Here is a 21,954-nt window from a genome sequence, read left to right as displayed (position 1 = left end):
CCAGTTTCTTGACTATTATTGTCGTTACACATTATACATACATCAAAATCATAGATGTGAGATGTACACATTTGATGCATACATCAAAACGCATAGAACTATACACTAAAAAGAATAAATTTTACTATATATAAATTTTAAGTATATATTATGCTTAAAAGGAATGAGCTACATTCACAGGCATCTCATTTTATTCTCAGTCAAATAAAAACTAGATAGGTACTATTACTTTCATTTTATAAGCGGGGAAACAAAAGCATACAGTAAATAAATGAACTTACAAATTACATACGGTAGGACCAAAACTCTAGTCCAGATACACTGATTCTACACAAATGTTTTATTCTCTTAATTTTCTCATTTTCCACTTAACTTTATGGCCTCAATGTACCTAACAACAAATAGGATCAAACAGGAAAAAAAGAGGATCAAAGGGAAGGAGGGAGGAAGAAAAGAAAAAGTGGAAGTGTGTCCGTTAGAATTTGAACTTTGTCCTTACAAAATTAAAAATAGTCCATAATTGAAGAAGTCTGAATAGTGACTCATACAGGCAACAAATTAACTGTCATTAAAGGATTAGCTGGTGATTTCTTCCATAAAATCTTCTCAATTTCTTAACACAAACAAAAAGCAAAAGCAAACAAAATGTTCACAGGTAATCTTATAACTACTGCTACAATTTAAGCTATCTGTAGTATTCAGAACAATTTGAGAACAACGATGATGATGACTACAATACAGAACAAATTTTACAACTTTAAATAAATACTTAAAGATATTCCCAGATGCTATCACCCAAGGATGGAAAAGAAGAGAGAAACCTTTAAAGATAACTTTTTGGTTTCAGAATGAAAGAGGTGGCAGTATAATGTTTGCCAAAGAACATACTGTAAGCACAACAGCTTGGGGGGGGGGGGGGGGGGGGGCGGGGATTAAGCGCCAAAACAAAAAGCAAAAACAAAAAGAAAACTGCATCTGTACCAAAAATAGCATACTTCACCTAAAAACAGCGGCGTGGTTTCCTCTGAAGTAGTTGCATTAGGATCTGCCCCAGCTTCTAAAAGAATGTGTACAATCTTCCAATGTCCTTGACTTGCAGCAAGATGCAAGGCACAAAAGCCCTCAAATGTCTTTGTCTTAATGTAGTTTTCAGATGAATCTATGTAAACATAAAAATAAGAAAGTCAACTGCAAGGTACCACTATTTCTTGTGATTAAAAAGTAAAGATTACAAGAAGAATTTAATGAAATATTAAATTGTAATTAGAAACGGGAGGTCTCACTTTAAAACTCTCTAGAAAATCAAGAAAAAGTTCTACAAGGGTCACAGTGTGAACAGCTCCCTGGTATTCCTTACACACAAATTCTGTCCACAAACTCATCTTCTATTCTCTAATTTTTGGTGGGCAGGGAAGGGGAGTGGCAGGAGTTGAAAAATAACACAAAAGAAGATCTGAAGAGGATGCAGCACCAAAGATTTGCTTAAGCAGGATTTACTAAAATAATACTCAATTTGATTTTTTTTTTAATTTCTGAGTTTCCATGAGAGGAATGGTCTCATGTCAAGCATTACTTTCTTGTATTCAACTAATAAAATGAGGGTAGTTTAAAATACTCCTTTTCTGGGGTGCCTGGGTGGCTCAGTCAGTTAAGCGTCCAACTTCAGCTCAGGTCACGATTTCGCGGTCTGTGAGTTCGAGCCCAGCGTCGGGCTCTGGGTTGACAGCTCAGAGCCTGGAGCCTGCTTCAGATTCTGTGTCTCCCTCTCTCTCTGACCCTCCCCCATTCATGCTCTGTCTCTCTCTGTCTCAAAAAAATAAACGTTAAAAAAAATTTAAAATACTCCTTTTCTAACTTAAGACTACAGTGAAGTACTCAGGATTGTATTTCTAAAATAATAAAATGTACTCCAAAGAAATCAAACAGTGGCATACAACTTCTACTTTAAGGTTTTTTGAGGTTTATCTGTTATGAAAATCTCAAGGTTCTAGTAACATTAAAATTACGTAAATAATGGCTACGTTAATTTTTGTGTAATTCCAAAGCAAAATGAACTACTGAAGTCACATGAAGTGACTTTAGAAAGTGACTCTGGGGCACCTGGGTGGCTCAGTCAGTTAAGCATCTGATTCTTGGGTTTCAGCCCAGGTCATGATCTCACAGTTTGTGAGTTCAGGCCCCTCATCAGACTCTGTGCTGACAGCACAGAGCCCACTTCTGATCCTCTGTCCCCCTCTCTCTGTCCCCGCCCCACACTCTCTCTCTTGCTCTCTCAAAAATAAACCGTAAATAAATTTTTAAAATTAAAAAAATGTTTACAAGTCTCAAACTTTACAGATGCACAATTAAACTGCAAAATAGAGCAGTTATATTTTTAAAGCTCATATCACAAAAACAGTGTTTCCCAGATTAGTCAGAAACTGACCTTTATTCAGATATCCACAAAACTATGAAGTTAAGAGAAAAACTAGGAACACATACACATATATAGATACACAGACAGCTTCTATTTTTTAAGTATTTATTTATTTATTTATTTTGAGAGAGAGACTGTGAGCAGGGGTAGGAGGGGTGCAGAGAGAAAGAGAGAGATAAATCTCAAGCAGGCTCCACGCTGTCAGCACAGAACCTGATGTGGGGCTTGATCCCACGAACCATGATATCATGACTGAGCCAAAATCAAGAGTCAGATGCTTAACAACTAAGCCACCTAGGTGCCCCACACAGACAGCTTCTAAATCTTTTTTTTTTTTTTTAACGTTTTTTATTCTTTTTTTTTTTTTTTTTTTTAAGAGAGAGGGACAGAGGGTGAGCCAGAGAGGTGCAGACAGACAGGGAGACACAGAATCTGAAGCAGTCCCCAGGCTCTGAGCTGTCAGCACAGCTGGAACCTACCAACTGGGAGATCATGACCTGAGCCAAAGTCAGTCACTTAACCAACTGAGCCATCCAGGTGCCAAAACATAGACAGCTTCTAAATGGGAAATCTCAATATTATAAAGATGTGCATTCCTCTCAAAATAATTAATAAATTTATTATAATTCTAATCAAAATGTGAGACCACCTGTTGTGGTTTGGTTGGTTGCTTTTATTATACTTGATAAAGTGACTAAAGTTGATAGAGATGGAGAGGACAGGTAAGAATAACAAAGTTAGAAAAATAAAGAAAGCAAGTACTAAGAGGAGACTAGATTTACTGCATACACTAAACCAGGTCTTAAAGTTAGAATAAGTAAAACAACGTGGTGATAATACAAAGGCAGAGAGGAGGGTGCCCATCAGGGAGAGGAGGAAGAGCCACAGAAGCAAAATGAGACTAAGAGATGATGGCTGAAAAGAAGCCGACCTAGGCCAGTCTTGCATTAGATATACTGAGGAATTTGTTTTGGAAAGAAGGAAGGATGTTCTCTTCCACTGAGAAAGAAGAGAGATACGACTTAATCATAGCCATTTAAAAAACTGTATAACACAAAGAGTGACACTTACTTAATGTATGCAATGAAAAAAAAACAACCAACCAGGTGGGTGCAGTCAGGGAATCTCAGGATAGAATGGAAACTGTGAGAAAAGTGTCTAATTGGATTACAAATGGATGACACTTTAGAAAATGGTTTTATGACCAGAAACTAACTGTAAGGCTAAAGACAAAAGGAAGTGTATATATACACTGTAGTCTAGTTGGTAAAGTTGTTTATCATAGGGGGAAAGATGAACAATTCTGAAACCACTATCTATGTACAATAAGCTCAAATAAACAAAGGAATGGTAGATAGCGACAGCTTTCTCACTATTGAAAAGGGAGGTTACAGATAAGCGAAGGAGGAAGGCTAGAATGAACCAAACGGTACTGGATTAGAATCCAGACATTAGCATGAACTCATATTTAGCTTTAATACAGAATACAGATGGATGGATATTGAAATGCTTATAGGTATGTGTATACACATGGGTTATAATAAATATGTTTCCTAGCTCTGTCTGCTGAAAAGGCTTAAAAGCAGTGACACACCAGTAGCAACAAGCACAATCAGTGCCTAAATGTTGGTTTTGAGAACTATTCTCCAATAAAAGGAACCAGGGCTCCTAAGAAAATGGCTGATTCTAGGATGGGCACACAGAATATACAAAATGAGCCTAGACCATCTTCTAGGTAAAGAAAGTAAAAAAGTGCTCAAAAAACAAAACATGGGACATGCCAAAGAAACACAAGAGCCGATCTGAAAGAGCACTCAATGACGAAACCTAGAACAATTTGAGCAACAAAATAAATATCATATTGGATTATAACCCAATGTATAAAATAAATATACACGAGTCCAGGCAGATATAAATGACTGAATAAATAAATGGGAAATAAGCAATATTCTAAGTATCAGATAAATCCAATAATCTATGTAAATACTCCCCCCCCCCCCCCCAAGGAAGGGAGCTTAATTCCCACCTGAATGATTTGAGGGCCACCATTTGTGATTTGCACACACACCCATCTTATTATGAAAGGGAAAAAAATACTCCTGTGCAATTATCTATGAAGTAAAGAAAAGAAAAGGCCCTTCTCATGCAGGATGAAAAATAGTGAAGTCAGTTAACTACTAAATTGAAATCTTAAAAGATTTCACCTATAGAAAAAAATAGATAGATACATTTGAATAGTTTATCTCTAAAACCACTGGACCAAGAAACTTACATGGTGGAGCAAATGCAGTGGATTTGTAGTTAGAAGATTTAGGCTGTAATCCTGGCTCCACCAGTTCTCTATTGGATTACTCTTTGGGTAAATTACTCAAACTCTCTGCAGCAGTTTCCTTAACAGTAAAACAAGGATAAAACAGCTGGCCTGAACCCTCAAAGGGGTTCAACAGAATTACAAAATTTATGTACTGTCACAGTTGTTACAAATTAAGTCTCCAAAACACCATTTTCAGAAAGTTTTCAGGATCCAATATAAATTGGTTTTGGAAGTTTCAATGATAAACTGCCCTCCTTAATTGGTATCCAGGGACCAAGGGGACCTTACCTATCTGGTACTGGAATACCAACAACCATCCTCTCATTCTCATCCTTTCTTTTATAAGGATTCTTGGGAAAATGGCTCATAATACTGTTTTTAATGCCTTAACCTCTACTTATTTCTCACTGGAGGGCAAAGCAGTCTCTGCTTCTATTCTACTTACTGAAAATTTAAATGTAAAGGCATTCAAGACTTCATAATGGGTAAACCCATAATGGGCACTTCGGTTCTGTAATGACAACTTGTGAGTTCTTTCTTGGCTGCACCTTGAGGATTGGGGCCATGTCAGCTGGACCAATGCCAGCCAGCTGACACCTGGGCAGCAATAACAAGAGTTGACTTTAACATTCTAGCAATGATACTACAACCCTATGATTCCTAACACAAAGTGTATTTTTACTTATAAATAAATAGTAAACTTGCTTACTTGTTTAAGTGAGAAATGGTACACTTTTGTTTTCTAAGAAAGAAAGCAAAAACACATGGTTTTAATAAGCGTTAAATATTCATTAACATAGGTTAAATATTAAGATCAGAACCTTATCTCAACAACTGAGCCACAATTTGATGATGGCCAAACAAATTTAAGATGTGCCAATCACAAAGAGTGATGAATGTCCCTTTCAGGTAGCTGAGAAAGTCAAGTACTTTGCACAATCATTATGCTTTACTTAGCAATTCTAAGAAAAGGTTGGGCATAAGATAATTTCCACAACAAACATTTTCACCATGGGCAAAACTTTCAGACAACCCTTTAAGAGATTTCATCATGCATATAAGATGAAGGGAAAAAGTCAGTGGAAAGGAAGAGGTTTGAAGGCATTACAAAGACATGAGACACTATAAAAAATTAAGACTAGGAGAAAATATATGAAATAACTGAACCACATGTAACAGCAAAGGATTAATGTCCAGAATACACAGACTTCTTTTTTTTTTTTTTACTGTTCTATATTTATTGAGAAAAATTGGCTTACAAGTGGACCCACACATTTCCAAGCCATGTCAGGGGCCAGTACACAGACTTCTTTAAAGACAAAGTTTGCCTAGAACTTCCAAAGAGAAAGGCTACATGAGAATGAAATGAACATAGAGAAATACAGACATAAGAGAAAGAAAGACCCAGAGTCCTGATGACATCATTTTGAATAGGAGCATCTGGCAATGCCTGAAGGGACCTACCACTCAGACTTAACATTTACATAAGCACTATATGTCCCTTATTTGTTTTTGAAGTTTTTTTAATTTCTATTTAAATTCCAGTTAGTTAACATACAATGTAATATCCATTTCAGGTGTCCAATACAGTGATTCAATACTTACATACAACACCTGGTGCTCATAACAATATATTTCCGTTCTTTGTGTAAACTAGTTTGAATTATTTCTTTCATTCATTACTGAAAAAGTTCTGATTAATATTATGGATAATTTAGCTGTGTCTATCAATATTTTAACTTTGCATATTTCTTGCACCAGCACTTTGACTTCTAAAACTCCATTCTATAGAAATATACACCCATGTCACAAAGTTACAATATAAGGATGTTAACTGAAGCACCACTTATAAGAACCCATCAATAGGAGAATTATTAAATATATTACATCTATACTATTAAATACCATGAAACAGTTCTTTTACTCAGAGTGAAATCGGGAGCTATTGCAGAATTCTGAACAGAAGAGACAGACATTAGTCTTTGATACACTAAGACTAGATTATGGTAGGATGAGGAAGAAGTAAGAGCAGAAACTGAGGTTAGGATGCTATTAGAGCAATCCAGGCAAAGAGATATGTGACTCAGACCAAGGTCTTAGAGGTTGTGAGGCAGTAAGAGTGATGTGAATTTGTGGATGTGTACACACACACACACACATAAAGATGTGCTGACTGGGTGAGGGATATAAGAAAAAGGAAGTAATTAAGGATGGCCCAGTTTCTGGCCTGAGTTGGAATGATGGAATGTTTCTAATCTTACAGATAAACAAACTGAAGAACCAAGAAGTTAAAAGACCTGTCCTTTTATCCCACCAGGATAAAGTAGTGAGGTCAGCAGAGCCCAGGTCCATCTGAACACAACTCTTAATCACTATGCTATGGTGCCTATTTATCTAATGATCTTCAGCATCTATTATCATGCCCAATATGACAGCGTAATATTTTTTTAACCAATAAAAAGTACTATGAATTAGCTCATATTTGCCAAATAAAAATATTTGTTGGTGATATGCTACAGTTAATTATAAGATTTTAAGTGATCTTTAGTCAGTAAATGGTTTACTACTGAATGGCATGTATAATTTCCACTGAAGATCATTATTGTCCTCCAAGATGTAAAGATTCATGAAATCTCAACATCTATTAAATGAACTTCCAAAAAGCAAAGAAGACAAGCAAATTTGTTATGTGTATTAACACTTCACACAGAAAGTTAAAAATGAAAGGGGCGCCTGGGTCACTCAGTCGGTTAAGCGTCAGACTTTGGCTCAGGTCAGATCTCATGGCTTGTTGAGCTCGGGCCCCACGTCGGGCTCTGTGCTGACAGCTCAGAGCCTGGAGCCTGCTTCAGATTCTGTGTCTCCCTCTCTCTCTCTGTCCTTCCCCCACTTGCCCTCTGTCTCTTTCTCTCTCTCAAATATAAGTAAACATTAAAAAAAAAAAAAAAAGTTAAAGTGAAAAAAATACATACACACATTAAATTTCTAACTAATCCATGCTGCATTTGAATGGTCTTCTCCAACTTGAATGAGATCATCTCTAATTTTTAGGCTATATTCTGGATCTAAACTGAAGCGACAGTAAAGCAAAACCTTTCTAAGCATCTAAGATGCTTCCATTCTTTTTGTGTAGGCTTAAGTACTTTCATACTTTATTTTTTTTAATTTTTTTTTTAACGTTTTATTTATTTCTGAGACAGAGAGAGACAGAGCATGAACGGGGGAGGGTCAGAGAGAGGGAGACACAGAATCTGAAACAGGCTCCAGGCTCTGAGCTGTCAGCCCAGAGCCCGACGCGGGGCTCGAACTCACGGACCGTGAGATCATGACCTGAGCCGAAGTCAGCCGCCCAACCGACTGAGCCACCCAGGTGCCCCAGTACTTTCATACTTTAGTACACTAATAAAAGGTATAGGTTTTTTGAAGGTTATTTATTTTGGGAGAGGGAGAGAGAGCAGGGGAGAAGCAGAGAGACAGACAGAGAGAGAGAGAGAGAGAGAGAGAGAGAGAGAATCCCAAGCAGGCTCCGTGCTGCCAGCGCCAAGCTCCACGCAGGGCTCTATCTCACGAACCATGAAATCATGACTTGAGCTGAAATCAAGAATCGGCAGTCCCTTAACCAATGGAACCATCCAGGTGTCCATAAAAGGTATGTTTATGAATCTCTGGCAGTTCACCAATATTAGAGGAAGTTCAAGGAGACAGAAATTATGTAATAAAAGACACTTTTACGTGTACCAGCGAAGCTATAAAAGACCGGAATTATGAATTAAATAAAACACAGGTACAGCAAAGTATAAAGAAAAACAAAAATGTCAAACTTGTTTTGGAAACTTTTAAGATTAACCCATAATACTAAGTTAACTGGTACAGATATAAAGATGTCACTGTCACCAATAAGCAGAAGAGACCTCACTTCACTTCTCAAGACTAAAAACATACGCTCTTCATCATCACACTTAGCCATATGCTAGCTAAGTAGTCAGCTACCATTCGTCACTGATCAATGTTCCTGAACTTGAATCTTCCAGGTAAGTTTACATTGTAATCTTTTTTAAAAGGCAGGGGATCTGAATAAAGTATGGACTTTAATTTACAAGAGGAGGAATGGGTCATAAGAAATATTGAGAGAGACAGACACAGCATGAGTGGGGAAGGGGCAGAGAGAGAGAGGGAGCACAGAATCCAAAGCAGGTTCCAGGCTCCCAGCTGTCAGCTCAGAGCCCAACGCAGGGCTGGAACTCACAAAGCTGGAGATCATGACCTGAGCTGAAGTCAGAGGCTTACTGGACTGAGCCACCCAGGAGCCCCTTATAAAACACTTTTATTTAAAGTGACCTATAGCTTTTCTGTCCCATTCTAGTTTTTAGTGAATCAAATAATCAAATCTGATAGAATTTTGGACATTAGTTCCAACTATAGAGAACAACCGAATTCATGGCAGACAGCGACCAAAACTGTTTCGACCTCCTAAAATAAGTCATATAGCTGCTTCCTAGTCTCTGTACACTCTACTTCCTAATTCTGGTAAACTAGTTTTATCCAAAGTTTACTTCATAATAGTGAACTCTAATAAAAATACAGTGAGATAATTTTATTTGGCCATTTATATCAACTAGACACATAGCTATGTGTGGCTATCTTAAGCTCCAAAAACATCACGCCTAAAAAAGAAGTCATTGAAAATGAAAGGATATACGTATATGTATACACACACACACACACACACACACACACACACGCACCCCGGAAAATTACTCAGCCATCAAAAAGAATGAAATCTTGCCGTTTGCAACGACATGGATGGAGCTAGAGTATATTATGCTAAGTAAAATAAGCCAGTCAAAGCTAAACAAATACCATATGATTTCACTCATATATGGATTTTAAGAAACAAAACAGATGAGCATAAGGGAAGAGGAAAAAGGAGAGAAGGGGGCTGGCTGGTGGTTGTCAGTTAAGCATCGGAATCTTAATTTCAGCTCAGGTCATGATCTCACATTTCGTGAGATTGAGCCCCACATTGGGCTGTGCACTGACGGCTTGGAGCATGCTTGGGATTTTCTCTCTCGCTCTCCCTCTCCCCTTCCCCCACTTATATTCTTGCTCTGTCTCTCTCTCAAAACAAATAAATAAACTTAAAAAAAAGAGCAGTTCTATATGTAGTAAATAATGTAGGGACACCTGGGTGGCTCAGTCAGTTAAGCATGCAACTATCAGTTTTGGGCTCAGGTCCTGATCTCTCAGCTTCGTGGGTTCAAGCTCCACACGGGCTGTGCTGGCAGTGCAGAGCCTGCTTGGGATTCTCTCTCTCTCTCTGCCCCTCCCCTACTCATGCTGTCTCTCTCAAAATAAATGGACTTAAAAAAAAAATGTACATCAAGCATCTAGTATAATGACCGTTACAAAGCAGTGCTCAATCACCATTATCTCCTCGACCCTACCCATCATCTCCTATCAGAATCTCTCATTTAGTCTCTTACTGAGTCCTACTCTCAGTAGTGAGCTGGCAAATGTGTCACTGGCTCTCAGGGGGGAGAAAAAACCCAAATTTAAAGCTTTGGTTCATAGCACTGGTTGATTTCTCCCATGTAAATATTCCCACTTGGCTGATCTCAGGTTACAAGCATGAAGTCAATTCAACACAGAGTTGGAAAGAGATGTGCAGTAGCACATAGTTACTCTCTGTCCCATTACCCTGTTTTATTCTCTCTACAACGCTTTTATGTTTTGAAATTATCTTGTTTAATTATTTAAGTATAGTCTGTCTCCCCTGACAGGAATATAAGCATCATAAAGGCAGGGGCTTTGTCTATCCTGTTTTCTAGTGTGAACTCGGGGCGGGGGGGGAGTTAAAGTACTTGTAAAGATTCCCCAAATTAAGGAAACTGAACAATATTTAAAAAAAAAAAAAAAAGACTAACTCAACCAAAGCACAAACACCCTCAATTTCAGTAACATTGCTCCTTCTGTTTGGAAAAGGAAGAAAGAATAAACATGACTAGTAACTACCAAATCCTTAAAAGAGCAGACTATTCTTGCCATATCATCTAGCTCAAACAATAAAAATGGGCCAGGCACAGCAAGTTACATACAAGGGACAACATTTATAGATGTCCAGCTGGAACACCATACAGGCAATGGTGGCAATCTCACCATTCTTAATAATGCATAGGCAGTTTTTTTATGGTCATAGAAAAGGAAAACAAATACCATGGTTGATAAGTCACATATTACCTTTTTTATGGTTTATTAATCCAGCTTGTAGGCCCAGCTCCCATACCTTGAATGTACTTTACCTGCATGAATTAACATCCGTAAACATTCTACAGAGTTGTGATAAGCTGCTTCATGAATTGGCATCCATCCCCTGTTATCAGCAACATCAACGCTACGTCCCTTTCTGAGCAGTTTTCTTAAGACTTTAACATTGCCTTCCCTGGCAGCAAGTCCAACCGTGGAGCATGTGTCAGAGTAAGCCTCTGTAAAATCCATTCCTTTGACCAGTCTATAAAACAAGGCAGAAAGAAAACACTATAGACAATAAAACAACACTGTACTCCTAGAGATTAGCAGATCGAAGCAGGCCTGTCCTGCAACTCTCACAGGACTGCAGAGGAAAAGCCTGAGGTGCAGAAAGAGACCTGTCATGCCACATCTTCTGCTAGAGTCTAGAGCAGGAAGCGTCTCTGGGAAATTAGGATTCCCTAGAATGTTCTTATTAAAGAAATCAAGGGAGTTTTAAGTGTTCTATCATTCCTTCTCTGGAAATGTCTGAGCATCTCCTTCCTGCAGGCTTCTGCTCCTGTTCATACCCCACCAAAATGCATTCACTGCAATTCTATAGATGAGGGAGCTAAAACACCTCCAGTTAACCCCAAATATGTACTCTATTACGTAGAGATGGCCATTTAACTAAAAATGCTTAGCCTCAAGAATCTGTAGCCCTCTCCAGTCTGTAGCCTTCTCCAGGAAAAAGCTAAACCCAAAAAAGGAATGAAGGAGATTTATTGAAAGGAACAAAGATAAGTAATAATTGTAGTTTTTCTGCTGGTCCTTTCCAAAAGGGGCTGAACATTCATATTCTCTTTCTTTGATGAAACAGTCCTACTTACAGAATATACTGAAACGAACAAGAGAGTCGAGCTTTCCTACATAAGTCCATAAAGTTCTTCACAGCATTAGTGACCTTTTCCTCATCATCTCCCTCCAAAGTTCATTCCACCTTCCCCTGGAGTCAATGTCCAGTATAGTTGTCAGTATATGACACTCACAAAGACAGTTTCTGGTTAATCCCACTATAAGGGTAAGGTTCAGGATTCTCAGGGGAAGAGTTATCTCCCAAGGGGCAGTCCCTCTCAGTAAAACTTCTATCCCAGCCTTCCTTAGTTTCTTTAGTGATCTTAGGAGATGGTTCAGGACATGCCAACATGTCTAGTCCAATGCAGGTAGAAAACTTTCTAGAACTACATTCTAAATTATTTATCCAGAAAATGACAGTTTAAAAAGAGAAGTTAAAAAGAAAGCAGAGCATTTCCTGTAGGAAATTTAAATTTATCCATGGTCACATTTAAATATAAAGCTATAACTGCAGAACTTGACTCTATGGTGAGCCAAAGAGCTAGCATTAGCTATGGATTAATTTAATTAGATCAACTGATCCGCTCCTAGGAAAGTGAGATCTATTTACTACAGAACATTTAATTATGCAGTTGACGGTTACCTACTGGGAACCAACTAGCTGATCAATAATATGGAAGATATAAAGATAACACAGATATATGTAAAGTCTCAGAGAAATGATAAATACATGTGATTCAAAATAGAAGGAAGTAAGTGCTCTAAGAGAAGTACAGATAAAGAGCCTCGGGTGGTCAAAGAAGGGAGAAACTTATTAGGGATGTGAGCTGGGTCCCAAAGTACAAGAAGGATCTGAAGAGCATTCTTCAAGGGAATGAAAGACACGATTATGTAAATGAACAAAAAAGGTGAGTAAGACACAGTAAATAAGGCAAACAGTTCACTTTGGAAAGAGGACTAGGTAAGCAAAGAATAGGAGGAAAATGAGCTTATGGAGTGTGAGAAATATGCCCACTGACCCAATCAAAGTAGGGAAGCAGAGACTCAGGGACAGTGAAGCAAGGCTTTAATCAACTTTCTTGCAAGAAGGAGTGTCTGATGGGCAGGCACAGTTGGGACAGTTACAGCAGGCAATATATCTCTTAGCCTGAAGTCCCTCCCCCGATTCCTCATTGGCTGAGTACTACAGAGGTTACAGCCTTACCTGGGTGTCGTCTATGCCCATGTAAGGCAAAAGGTAGTCTGACTGGAACAAATGTACATTCCTTTAGGTAAGGCACAGAGACTTCAGTTCTTTGGCAAGTGCTCATTGCAAAGCCCTCAAAAATAAGACCACAAAATGGAGAGGGGAAGAAGAACCAGGAAGTGAAGTATTTAAGAGTTTGACACTCCACAGGGTGGTCGAAGGGGAGGGGGGTGGTTAGTACCTATTTCCAATAGGTTATTAACCTATTGTTAACTAGACAGCACAGATTTAATTTGATATTTCTGAAAATGAATCATCTCACTCAATTCTCACAATCCCTCCTCTTCTAAGTTGATTCCATTTTCATTTAAAGGTTAATTTGGGCACAAGGCAGGGACATTTGTTTTTTTTTTAAGAGCAATCTTAAGCCTGAGGGGGTCTGCTGTGGTCGGCCTCCCAGCATTGTTCTAAAATATGTTTTGCTTTTGTTTTCAACCCAGGGACCTCAGGTCCTAACCTTTCCCTCTTTGCCTATTAATCCCATCTTTTCCTATCATATTCCCCTCTTTGAACACCTGACTCCTAACTGCCATTAGGAATTGGGACAACAACTGCTTCCTGCTGAAAGGGGGCAATGACAGGAGTACAGCAGTCAGGGCAGGTTCAGAGCTCAATCCTGAGGTCCAAAATAATGGGAGGGTATTTGGGACATCTGGGCTAGCAAAATTTTCTTATTTTTCTGGCATATGCAAAGCTTCTACAAATAACATACAAAAAGAAAAAAAATTTTAAAAGAGTATTAGACCAACAAGCATTAATATTCCAAATGCAATGTCTCCTAGGGAGGAGGTCACACCATGGAAAGTAAAGATGCAACCGTAGTCATCCACAAGATCCCTAACCTGTCTGGTCATTTTCTTTTTTTTTTTTAATTTAACTATAGCTTTTCCTTCCTCTTCCATATTTATTTCAATCTTGTGATATTGTTGTTTAGAATAATTAAATATTTGAACTAATTTTTGGTTCTCAATTCTCAAATCTTCCTTTGGCCATCCAGTTTCCATAGGAACAACTCCATGAGGCATAATTAATTTTACCTCAAAGAAAGATTGATCTTCTACATCCAGATTACTATAAATTTAGGAAATTGTTTACCCCCTCTAGAGCTAGTAGCACTATAGTCCCTAATTCAGTCATAATGTCTCTTTCTAGCAAGGGAGTAGGGCTCTATGGCATTATCAAAAAATGTGGGGGGAAAAAGTCTCCCCATATGCACTCCAGTGGCTGAAAGAAAAATTTAGTCATAAGTTTTCTTGAATTGTTACTCTGCGTTTGGATAGTTGGCTGGGAGTGGAAAGATCCAGTGTCAAGAAGGAAATCAACCAGATTTCCTTATATTTCTAGAGTTACCTAAGGCCCTGGGTTTCCAATAGACAGATGATTCAGGGGAGTCACCATGAAGAGCCCCAGGACCCATCCGTTCCTTTCAGGGACACTGGTTATCTGAGCTCTCGAATGTTGAGGTCCATGAGGGCATTCAGATTTTCCAGTGATTGTCTCCACACAAAGGGTATGGCTTACAGGGTTTTGACTTTGTCTCCTCTGAGGACATTCTCATTTCCAGTGCCCTGAACAGCCACATAAACAGCACTTGGTGCCAGGACCTTGGGAAGTCTGGTCTGACATAGTAAAGCCTTAGATTTTTTTTTTTTTTTTTTTTTTTTTTTACATCTCCTTTCCCGTTCCTTATTCTCTTAATCTTGACTGTAATGTACCTAATTGGCAGCTCATAAGAGCTCCTCCAGGGTTCCTTCCAGGCCAAGAGCCAATTTTTGCAGCTCCCTTGGAGTATCTGCTACTCATGGAGTGACAAATTTGTCTTTTGAATCGTCTCAGCTTCAGGGTGTATCAGGGGGAGACAGCTGTATATTTAACCTTAACCTTTCCAGAAAGACCACCAGGCTCTTGTCCTGTGTCTGTAAAACAGGGGCTAATTTAGCATAATTTAAGGGTTTAACTCTAGATCTCCTTACTTTCTCCAAAACACAAGCTTCGAAGTGGCAATGATACCATCCCCCAATGGGATTATCATAGTCCCAATTAGGATCTCGGGGTGTACAACTGCCCGAACCCAAGTAGGAAACTGGGAGTTCTCTATAGGACCTCCAGTCCCATGATAATTAAGAAGTTGCTTGTCCTCATATCTCTCAGGTGGGGTCAGAACACCACACTTCTCTGTCTCATTAAGAGTCTGATTCAACAAAAGCATTTTATCTTTCCAGGTCAACTCAAAAACATACCTAATATTCTGAAAAACCTCTATACACTTATCTGGATCATCAGAAAAGTTACCTATTCTTTTATCTGTCTCAAATCTCAAAATGAAAAAACTACTTATAATCTTATCATGGTAGTGCCTCCTTGTGTTTCTCTTTCCAGCACTCTAGCTTCTTGTAGGGGAAACATGCCTGTCACATTATGGGGAAGACCTGAATACAGTGGGCAACAAGTACAAGTGAGCATATACTGAGCTAAGTGTAGCAAAATGGCTCCCATGTATCCCAGTAAAAGCCTTTCATATATCATAGTCATCCATCCCTCATATGCCTCTACAGGCATCCATTCCTCTAAATGTGGAGCCTTTGGAGGTTGGCAGCCATCTACCCAGACTTTGGATCAAAGGAGGAGCAATTTCAACCAAGTCTTGAGCAAAACAACTGAAAAGGGCGTGTTGTCCTTCCCTTTCGGTTAAAATCATAGTTCTTGCCATCTCTTTGGGCAAAGGAGAAAAAAGACCTTTCCTTTTTTTTTCTCTTAATCAGAAGCAGACCAACAATCTAAGAAAATGTTGTCTTTTTAACAGAGAGTAAAGCAGAATTTTAATCTTCTACCAGTGTACTTTTAAAATCCATTTATTTTAACCTTAGTCCATCGTGATCACACAATATTCCTTTCCAAAGATTTCCCTTCAAGAACCTTCTACAACTTTCCTTTGTATATAGATTTTGTCCCAAGCCATTCCTCTCTAACCAGTCTCATTTAGGGCAAAATTATTTTCTTTTGCCTCCAACAAAAATTGCTTCTGTTTTTTAAATTTTTTTATATATCTACTTTTACATATAAAGTTGCTTTCCTTATTTCCATCAATCTTAACTGAATTTAGCAGAACCTTAGTCTCCAATGAAAACAAAGTAGTTATCAATTGTGAACTATTACATCAGAATTCTTTAGATGGCAATTTTATGAATCAACTAAGCACAAAGAATGCTTACCAACAGACCCAAATACCCTTAGTTTCTCTACAAAAAGAAGTTAAATGCACAAACCTATGTTTAGTAATCAAGGCTTTAACATTTTATCTCATTAAATATCCAATGAATTTAATCCCATTTATTGTGCAAGCAAAAGTTTAAAGTTTCAGGCTATCAAAGACTTTGAAAGCTATCTTAACAATTACCCACCCAGGAAAACTTGAGATAAAATTAGCCATCATTTTAAGTCCTCTTTTTGCTAACAAATTTCAACAGAGATAACAAAAGCTTACTTGACCTTTAGTAAACCTAGGTAATAAAACTATAACATTAAGGCAGCCTTCCTTAAGGCTCTGCAGGTCAAGCTCTGCACGTTTCAAGTGTCCATCAGTGGACTACAAGCTATAAGATTTATTTAAGCTACATTTCTCTTGCCTTTGTTTTCCTAATCATTTCCCCCTTTCATCTCAATCATTTTCTCCACAATAGTCACAATAATCTTAACTGTTTTTGTCTCTCCTCATCCCTCTTTACAAATATCTTTTGTGCCTCCCTGAGCAGTTCTTCTGCTTCTCATTGCATCCATCCATCTTCTGTAACTTTTTGGCAATATCAGGCCAACTTCTAGTGATAAAATTAATCTTCAGGACACTCTGCCCCACTAGTTTCTCTGGATCTAGGCCTGAATATTTCATTTGACCTCTAAGCCTCTGTAAGAAAACAGCTGGGGTTTCCTCCTTCTCTTGCAGTATCTCAAAAGCCTTGCCGACATTCTGACATCTTGGAGCTGATTCCCTGATTCCTTTGATTATTAGCTCTTAAATCCTGCATCTTAACCCTGTCCCCAGGATCATTATTGTCCTAATCAGGGTCTACTCTGGCAAACTTTTACTCAGCTGGCTGAACACCCTTGCCAGGAGAGTAAGTTTCATATTTAATGCTGATAACTCTAAATACATGTCTATCTCAAACCAACAAACTTAAATTAGTTTAAACGCTGAATGTTTCAACTGCATCCACTTAAAAGTCAATCACTTGCTCCCCATTGTTTGGTTTTTACCAGGGACACCAGTGGGGGAATCTGAAGTAGATGGTTCAAGTGGGTGCTCTTCATTCCTTGACAATGAGGGTGTGAGGAGGAGCCAATGATGCTGAAGTCACCAAGGAGTATATAGAATCAGTTATGCAGACCTCACCCTTAGGTGGGGCAGAATCAGGAGGAGGGGAAGGGGAAGGCAGAAGAGGACAGGTGCTAGCAGAAGGCAGAGAATGATTCTGGTTGTCAGCTTGGACAGAGGAGCAGGTACCATGTTTGTTTGGGGTTTTTTTCCCCACCAAAGTGGAAATATGGAGTCTATGTCAGGCCTGAGAAGACAGGGAATTTCCTCAAAAGGAAGGAGTTTCAGCAGCTGCTTGGGATTATTCCTTAAAGTCTCTCTCCTGAGATAGACTAACCACAGACAATTGGCTCTGATTATCATAGTCATTAACCCAGGAAATGAATGAGGGAGAATGCCCCACATACATCTCCACCAGCAACCAGAGGAGGCCGGTTTAGACAATCATTAGTGTCCCGTTAATAGACCTTTTTTTTTTTTTTCTCATCTCCTAAGGAGTATTGAGGCCAGTATTACAAAAGATGAGTTTGTTTGTTTTTTCAACCTTGCAATATGAATTCATTCCAATGGGTTAGAAGGCATTCCAAGGAGAGTCCTTGGGGACTGATGAAGATCCCATGTTTCCTCAGTCTCAGCATAATCCTTTTCCTCCAGTGTACTAGAACTTTTATCATTTGCATAATGGACTAGGGCCTGATGGACCCAGTCCTCCTCTGAGCCAAAAAACAGATGGCCCTTTAACTGGGTCTTTAGTCCAAACAAAGCAGCAGAATTTGATCATTTTATGTTTGTCCTTATTCCCTGTATCCTCTCTGCACTACAGTAGACTATCTGAGGGAATATGAAGAGACCCCACCTCTTTGTGGGTTTCTCTTCCCTTACCCCTAGGCTTAGAATTTTTGTTCCCCATCCTAGACCAGGCTAGTTCCTGCTCCTGAGTTTCCCTGGGGGCACCAAAGGCCCCTTAATGGAGGTTTCCTGTACTCTCCAGAACCAACTTTGTCCATCTCCACCTGTTTTCTTTGCGGGAGAACTGAACCACAGATCTAGACTCCACATTCCCTTCATATCTAGAATAGGTCTCAGTCACACACACTCAGCCTCTCACAATTTCCCATCCCCCAGGCAATACTTATAGTCCAATTTTCCTACCTTGGTCTGTGCACAGAGTTACCAGGTTGCCGCGGTGCCTTTTTTGCTTTCCCCAGGGTCACTTCTTCTGTCTCCGAATGCAAAAATCTTGAGCTCCATGGATTCTACAGGGACCAGGGGCCTGTCCGTGGAAAGGGCACGCAAACCGGGGTGGGAGATGTCTCCTCTCTCGCAGGAGGACCTAGACCCCACGGGTAGAGGTGAATCCTGGGCAAGCCCCCAAATGTGAGAAATATGCCTGCTGACCCAATCAAAGGAGGGACCCGGAGACTCGGGGGGCACAGTGAAGTGAGGCTTTGATCAATGTTCTTGCAAGAGCAATATGGACAGGCACACTTGGGGCAGTTACAGCAGTCAATTTATCTCCTAAGGTGAAGTCCCTCCCATCATTCCTCATGGGCTGAGTACTACAGAGGTTATAGCCTTACCTGGATGTCACCTATGCCAAGTAAGGCAAAAAGTAATCTGACTATTGTACTATATGCTAACTAACTTGGATGTAAGTTAAAAAAAATAAATTGAAAAAAAAAAGATGTGGTAAATACATACAATGGAATATCACTCAGCCACAAAAAAGGAAGGTATCTTGCCACTTGTGACAACATGGATAGACCTTGAGCACATTATGAAATAATGTCAGATAAGTCAGAAAGAGAAAGGCAAGTACTATATGATACCAGTTTTATGTGGAATCTAAAAAAGCCAAATTTGGAAAAAAACAGAATAAAATAGTGGTTTCCAGGGAGGGCGTCGGTAATAAAATTGATGTTGCCTAAGAGTACAAACTTGCAATGAATAGTAAATTAGCCATAGAGATCTAATGAACAGTATAATGAATCCAGACAACAATATGGTATTATAATTGTATAATGTGATAAATACTACTATAACAAGAATCATATTAAAATATAGAAATGTATCAAACTAATACACTGTACACCTTAAATTCACACGATGGTATATGTTAAATTGTTTAATAAATAAGAAAGAAAGAAGGAGCAAGCCTTTTAAAAAAAAAAGTAATCTGATTGGAACAAATGTACATTCCTTTAGGTGAGGCACAGAGACTTCAGTTCTTTGGCTTGGACTCTTTGCAAAGCCTGTAAAAATAAGCCCCAGAAATGTAAAAGGGAAGAACCAGGAAGTGAAGGGTCTAAGGGTTTGGGACTCCTTGAGGCGGGGTGGGGGGAGGAATCATACATAATTCCAGTAAGTTGTGAACCTATTGTTAACTAAACAGCCCAACTTTTATTTGATATTTCTGAAAATGAATCATCTCACTTACTTCTCACACAGAGGTAGCTGAAGGCCAAACTATGGAGAACCTTGAATGCCAGGCTACATTTTGTTGAACCATGCTGATGAGGTTTAGTGGTGATGGTGGGGGTTCAGAGCTGACGGCCAAGAAAAAATTCTTGAAGACAACTTGAGTGCAAAAAGGTGATTTTACTAAAACACAGGGACAGAGCTGTGGGCAGAAAGAGCTGCACTGAGGTTGTGAAGAGTGACTGGTTATATACCTGGGAGTTGTGTGTGGGAAGTAAAGTCAAGGGGAAGTTTCCAATGGGATTTTCATATTCTAAAGACTCACAAAATCCATGGAGGCCTAGCTATTGTCAAACTAAGATTGCTTTTCCCTCTAACAAAGCATTAACATTATGATAGTAGGGAGTTCCTGGACTTCAGGCTATTGATAAAATTGCCCCCTTTTTGTAATTGTACCAAGGTATTTGTAAACTGATGGAGACCCATGTCCTGTATGACTGTGATCTCTATCAGTTAACCATTTGTTTTTTTTTCCTTTGTTTTTGGGCAGCCAAGAGTGCCTGAGGGATATCACATATTTGGGGGCAGGGGGGTGGTGCTAGCTTGTGCTTGGCCCTTAGCTAGCCTTATGCTCCCTCATCAATGCTAACTTCCAGCTAAGGCCATTATATCCAAATTTCACAAAAAAAGAACAGACCACACAATTTATGGCAATTTATAAGCATATTCATCTGATACAAGAAAAAATTCTTTCTATGTAGGAAAAACACAAGCACATGCATAAGAATACTCCTCCAAAGACATTAAAGAATAGCATTCAAGTGAAAACAAGTACGAATCCCTTTCCGAATCTACCTGGCCTTCCTCATAATTACAAATGTTGTTAATGGATCTAGATTAACAGGAAATAACCTGAAAAAATATCAGAACTGGGTAGTATCTTTGAGCTTCTAAAGGGAAGAAGCCAAAAGAAACGTACTATCACCATTCCCCTCAAACCTTAATACCAACTAGTTCACATGCATCAACAGTATGTAAAATCTCCTTTTACAGAAATTTTCCTATGCTCTTGACTAAATAAAAGCATAAAGTCAAACAACCAAAAGTGATGTATAAACCTCAACTGGATCCTGGATGGTGAAAAAAAATATCAAAATATCAGCTACAGGGGTGTCTGGGTGGCTCACTCGGTTGAGAGTCTGACTCCTGATTTCGGCTCAGGTCTAGATCCCAGGGTTGCAGGATTGAGCCCCTCGTCGGGGCTCTGTGCTGAGTGTGGAGCCAGGTTGGGATTCTCTCTTTCTCTCTCTCTCTCTCTCTCTCTTCCTCCGCCCACCCCTCTCCCTAGCTAATGTTCTCTTTCTCTCTCTCTCTCAAGAATTAAAAAAAAAAAAATTTAGTATCAGCTACAGAAAGCAATTATAAGACAAGGAAATCTGAGTATGTAATAGATATTTGATTATGTAATTCTGCTAATTTCCTTAGAAATGGCATTATGGTTATTAGGAGAAAGTCCTTATTCTTTAAGTACATAGCAATGAAAAGTAACAAATGCAACTTACTTTAAATGTTTTAGATTAAAAAGCATATATAGAGAAAAAAGAAATAAATTAATTGTGGCAAAATGTCAATTTTTGGATCCACATGGCAAGTATATGAATGGTCAGATACTTTTTTTCAAAATTTTCTGCATCCCAAGCGATGTGACACTTAATCTTGGAGAATATATAAAAAGACCTGGTTATTCTGTAATGTTTTTATATAAAAATTTTTTTAATGTTTATTTTTTGCGAGAGAGAGAGAGAGAGAGAGAGAGACAGACTGTGAGAAGGAGAGGGAGGGGCAGAGAGAAAGGGAGACACAGAATCCAAAGCAGCCTCCAGACTGAGCAGTCAGCACAGAGCCAAAGGCGGGGCTGGAACTCACCAACCTGGAGATCAAGACCAGAGCTGAAATCAAAAGCTTAACCTACTGAGCCACCCAGGTACCCTAAGGCCTGGTTATTCTGAAAATGTTTTTCTTTGTAGCAGTTTCTTGCTGGTTTCTTAACACTTCAAATAATACTCTGAACCCGGGTGTCTTAGTATTCTTTTATATAGCTAAGGACGATGAAATAGAAATCTTCAAGAAAGGGGTGACTGGGTGGTTCAGCTGGTGAACCATCTGACTTC

General features: G+C 38.9%; 1 protein-coding gene across 7 annotated transcripts in view; it reads right to left on the bottom strand.

The window, feature by feature from the left end:
* The window catches only part of ASB3 (ankyrin repeat and SOCS box containing 3), a 114,551-nt gene that overhangs the window by 66,392 nt on the left and 26,205 nt on the right, over window positions 1-21,954 (bottom strand). For 2 of the 7 annotated variants that reach the window (XM_078444471.2, XM_060606092.3), the window contains exons 2-3: window positions 11,030-11,238; window positions 1,001-1,159 (exon numbers count right to left, since the gene is read on the bottom strand). In XM_078444471.2, the coding sequence (XP_078300597.1) occupies window positions 1,001-1,159; window positions 11,030-11,225 (355 nt within the window). In that variant the 5' untranslated portion in view covers window positions 11,226-11,238. The other 5 variants (XM_078444470.2, XM_060606075.3, XM_060606068.3 and 2 more) reach the window with 5 other exon arrangements.

Source organism: Panthera onca, chromosome A3, assembly GCF_046562875.1.
Source record: "Panthera onca isolate mPanOnc1 chromosome A3, mPanOnc1 haplotype 2, whole genome shotgun sequence".
Lineage (NCBI taxonomy): Eukaryota > Metazoa > Chordata > Mammalia > Carnivora > Felidae > Panthera > Panthera onca.
The sequence above is the reverse complement of the archived record's forward strand: the minus strand, read 5'-3'. Positions and strand labels throughout refer to the sequence as shown.